The sequence below is a fragment of the Sitophilus oryzae genome, unplaced genomic scaffold (genome assembly GCF_002938485.1).
Source record: "Sitophilus oryzae breed Bouriz unplaced genomic scaffold, Soryzae_2.0 scaffold_732_pilon_pilon, whole genome shotgun sequence".
Taxonomy (NCBI): Eukaryota; Metazoa; Arthropoda; class Insecta; order Coleoptera; family Curculionidae; genus Sitophilus; species Sitophilus oryzae.
In genome coordinates this window covers 1,632,671-1,637,423 of record NW_022147343.1, presented here as the reverse complement: position 1 = coordinate 1,637,423, position 4,753 = coordinate 1,632,671, and the positions used below count along the sequence as shown (strand labels likewise).

The following is a 4,753-nucleotide window of genomic DNA, read 5'->3' as shown; positions in this document are numbered from 1 at the left end:
TCCTTATTACTCATCATCTTCGTATTTAATTCGATCCAACAGAACAAAAAACCTGTTACAAACGTTTCAGATCGTTAAACGTTTTTGCAAACAATAAATAATTCATTTCGTACATCAAGTCGAAGGATAAAAATGTTTTTCTACATCGTTATGGCGAGCAAGGAACATGATCGAAATTCAAGAGGAGCTAATTAAACATTTTGACCTCTTCTTATGCCTAGAGAATTATGAATTAATAATTCCTATAAGAAAAGTCTTTATGTACATTGTACCTATGAGTATTTTTATCGGTTATTTATGACCGTGATATAGCTTTTTCACTAAAAAATTATTTGAGTTTGTTTCTCAAGTGCAAATTAATATTATTCGCTTGTGATACATGGAAAAAATCTGTAAAAAAAGTGTCAAAAAAAGTGCAATTTTAATTATAAAAAATTATTTATCATGTATTAGAATCTACAAAATCTGATCTCAAAATATATTAGCTTAAACATAATACAAGAATACAAGTCCTACTAGTCATAACCTATGCATGTGAAACCTGGACATTTAAGGGTGGCTGCAACGACCTCCCGTAATCCTGGTGTTAAAACATAACAATTGGTTTTTATATGTAAAAACCAGCTGCTATTTTTTAAAAGCAGGATTACGGGACGTCGCACGTCGTTGCAGCCACCCTAAAATGGACATTATAAGGAAACTGCAGGTCGCACAAGGCTTAATGAAACGAAATATGCTGGGAATAACCAAGAAAGACCGTAAAAGAATAGAGTGGATATGACAAAAGACCCAGGTAATAGATGTCATACATAGAATCAAATCCTTCAAGTGGCAGAGGCCAGGACACCTGGCAAGAAGGACGGACAAAAGAAAAAGCTTACAGAATGATACCCACGAGAAATTAAGACACCTAGAAGAAGACCAAACCTGCGATTGGACCATGATTCCATGAGGAAATTCGCAGGGATAACTTGGGCCCGCATAGCCAACAATAGACAATAATGGGTCAAACTACAAAGAGAGTGTCTAAATACATGTGAGGGAGGCTAAACTATCATGAGAAATGGTTGAATAAGCTGAAAATGATGGTGATGAAATATAATAAATGTCATAACGAACATCACAATTCAATTTGTTTAACGCTCGACGCTCGCTCTATAACGGCTATGAAAACTTTAGTTGGCTAAGTATATGGAATGTGCTATGTGATTAAAAAACTTGCAAAATTGCTCAAAAAAATGCAAGACTTACAGGAGTCTTACGCAATACTAAGGCCAACACTAAGACCAAGACCAAGGGTGTTGTGGTCTTGGTCATCCATTTGCTCATTACTACAAATAAGAAATCCCATTAGGGTACAGGGATTGAGCTAGTCTCCAGAAGTTTCCAGAATTTTATATTATTTATATTGCAAATTCAAACTCTCGGAGGTCGAACCATAGTTCTCTGCCACATAATGGCCTACCGAGTTAATGAGTGTCTAAGTCTATCCAAGGGGAGAATAAAATTTGGCAGTGACAGTTCTTTCTGTCATTTTAGTTCACAGGTATAATGAATTTTCTATCATTTTTGGATGTCGTCTGTTGAAATCCTCCCTGACTAGTTGGGTACACTATACATATATTATTAGCTTTTAGGTCTGCAACGATACCTCAATTTTTATTTGAAATTACGGCACTAAAAAAATCTACGGAACTAAAAACGGGTAGCTTAAAAATTTTATGCATTTTAAAGTTTTATACAGGATGGTCCGAACTGTATTCCGGAAACTTCGGCAGCATATTCTGCAGATAAAAATAAGTAAAAAAGTTCGTATAAATGTATGTCCTAAAATGCTAAGTTTCGGAGATACAGGGTGTGGTAGTTTTATTTTTTTTTCATCTTTTCCAAATAATTTCTAAAGTAACGTCAATATTTGAATGAAAAATGGTGTCTGGGAGTTTTTTGACATGAGAAATTTGATTTTACATATACATACTGCCATTACTCGCTGACGAGTATTTGACACGCATCAGAAGATGGTCACGCAAGGCGTTCATGAGCTTTTGAAAGCAATTTTGATTTTGATGTTAATATGACTGCTACTTGTAGAGGGCGCCAACTACATATTTTTTAACTGGTTTGAAGAGTAATAACTTTTTGTCCGTACCTGTATAAAACTAGTGGGTTAAAAAATATACATTTACGACATTTTTTACGTAAAAAAGATCTCGCTACCGAGTAATGGTTCTCGATATATTTCGAATCGAAATTATATACCCGTCGTCATTGACAAAAATTAAACATGTTGACTAATAGTTATTAAACTGAAATAATAAATTTGAAATGTTTTTGTGTCAAAAGTTCAACAGAAACTTTTTTATCATCATTTTTTCTGCTCAAAATTTATGATTAATTTAAAAAAATAAATAGTTCCCGTTCCCAAATTTACTAGGTATTTCAGTCAAATAACTACATAATATGTTTATTTTTTGTCAATAATGACATGTATTGACTATTTCCATTCTAAATATCACACGAACGGTTGCTCGTAGCCATTTTTACCAAGATATATTTTTTTACGTAAAAAATCACTGAAATGTATTTTTCACCCAGTAGTTTTATACAGGTACGGACGAAAAGTTATTACTCTTAAAAGCAGTTAAAACATATGTAGGTGGCGCCCCCTACAAATAGAAGTCATATTGACATCAAAATCAAATTTCTCATGTCAAAAAACTTCCAGACGCCAATTTTCATCTAAATATTGACGTTACTTCAAAAATTATTTGCAAAAAATCGAAATAAAAATAAAACTTCTTCAACCTGTATCTCCGAAACTAAGCATTTTAGAACATACATTTATACGAACTTTTTTACTTATTTTTATCTGCTGCCGAAGTTTCCGGAATATAGTTCGGATCACCCTGTATATTGCGTTCTAGTGGACCGATTTCAGTGATTTTTTAAGCAATATGTAGCTAAATTATTTGACTTTTTAGTGTCTCTGTCTAAATTAAAAAAGAAAGTTGTCATCTGTCAATTATACGAGGGAAAACAAAATGTTGATATTTAGGTGAAAGTTTGAAACACCCTGTGGAGTACGTAAACAAAGCAAGGAATTTAAAAATAATTTTATCATCTAGGTGTATCTTTTCTCGATAGTTTGTTTTTTGATTCATCTCAATTAGCTTTACTTTTTTTGCAGATATTCGCTTTTGAAGAAGACACTATAACTTTTTTCATATTTTTTAATATTTTTTACATTAAAACCATACCTTTGTTTTTGGTCCTACTCAACAGACCTATAAAATAGTGTTTATGATTTATTACACTCTCTTTGAAAAATCATATTATTATTGTCTGTTGGAAGTTACTCTAGCAGAGACGATTTTAAGCCTAAAAATTGATCCCTACCATGATAAACTAAAGCAACAATAGCAGATACTTCATAACTTATAACTTATAACCATCTCTACTAGAGTAAACGCCAATAAACAATAACAATATTACTTTTCAATGACAATGACATTACAAAAACCATAAACACTATTTTATAAGTGTGTTGATGAGGAGCCAAAATGAATACTAAAATTGCTGTAAATCGTTACTGTGTTATTCAAAAGGGAATATCTCCAATGAAAATAAAGCAAATTGAGATGAATCAAAAAACAAACTATCGAGAAAAGACGTACCTAGATGATAAAATAATTTTCACATATTCCCCAGGGTGTTTCAAACTTTTACCAAAATATCAACATTTTGTGTTCCCTCGTATAATAGACAGATGGAAACTTTCATTTTTAATTTAGAAAGAGATACTAAAAAGTCAAAAATTTAGCTAGAAATTGTAGTTTTGAAAACTAGAATTGTTGTCTGTAGTTTAAAAAACTTCTTTAAAATAAATTAATGAAATATTTTTGTTAAAAAAATGTAATAATTTAGGTGCGGAAACAATAAAGTTATAAGTTTTATAATGATCAACAACATATACCCAGTGTGTTTCTGGTAGAAACAAAGCCCTTATAAAAACTGCTTTATTCAAGAAAAACAAGAAATGTTCATTAAATAACAGAAAAAAAACTTGCTCGAAGGACCAAAGAAAAACCTGTCCAGAAGGGGACGGTTTGGCAACGGTGCGCGGGCGCGTGTACAAACTTCGTAACAGCTCAAAAGTCAGGTTGGCAGTTGAATGGACGTCGCGATCTATAGCGTGTCTTGCCGACGTTGCAACGTGTTCAATTCTCTTTCTAATCTCGTCGGCTTGGCAACAACCTCGTTTGTTATTGTTTATTACTAGGCTAACGTCGGTTTCCTCCATCGGTTAATTTATGCGAAAGTGACACGTGTCGGTGGTGGAAACATTTTTGGAGATTAAAGTGACATTTATTTCTCGAGGATACGATTTGAGAAGAGGTTAATAATGCTGTTCCTCGCTTGTCAATCTGTACAAATAAAATGATTTTACTTCATGCCGTCCGTAAGCTTATTTACATATGGGAGCAGGTCAATATTGAAATAATACTCGAAGTACCTAGTAAGGCCTTTACACGAAGCCTCACATTTGTGTATGTTTTTAGTGCTTTTAACATATCGTTGATAATGATCTTAGTTTCCTCGCATCCTTTAAGAAAAATTATTTAATGATTCGAAAAAATATATATTAGAAAACCTCACAAAAAACAATGTTGATTTGTTATGTCATGTCTTTTTGGTGCTTTATAATTATTACTATAATTTATTTACTTTTTGCATATACGCTACCTACATGCAA

General features: G+C 32.5%; 1 protein-coding gene across 2 annotated transcripts in view; it reads left to right on the top strand.

Annotated features, from left to right (window-relative positions):
* The first annotated feature begins 4,179 nt into the window (after positions 1 to 4,179).
* Positions 4,180 to 4,753, top strand: part of LOC115888351 (GRAM domain-containing protein 2A-like) — a 119,088-nt gene continuing 118,514 nt past the window's right edge. Inside the window, exon 1 of one of the 2 annotated variants that reach the window (XM_030908056.1) lies at positions 4,180 to 4,395. Coding sequence is in view for 1 of the 2 variants with exons in the window: in XM_030908055.1 (XP_030763915.1) it covers positions 4,438 to 4,516 (79 nt within the window). In the remaining variant the exon portion in view is untranslated. The other variant, XM_030908055.1, reaches the window with a different exon arrangement.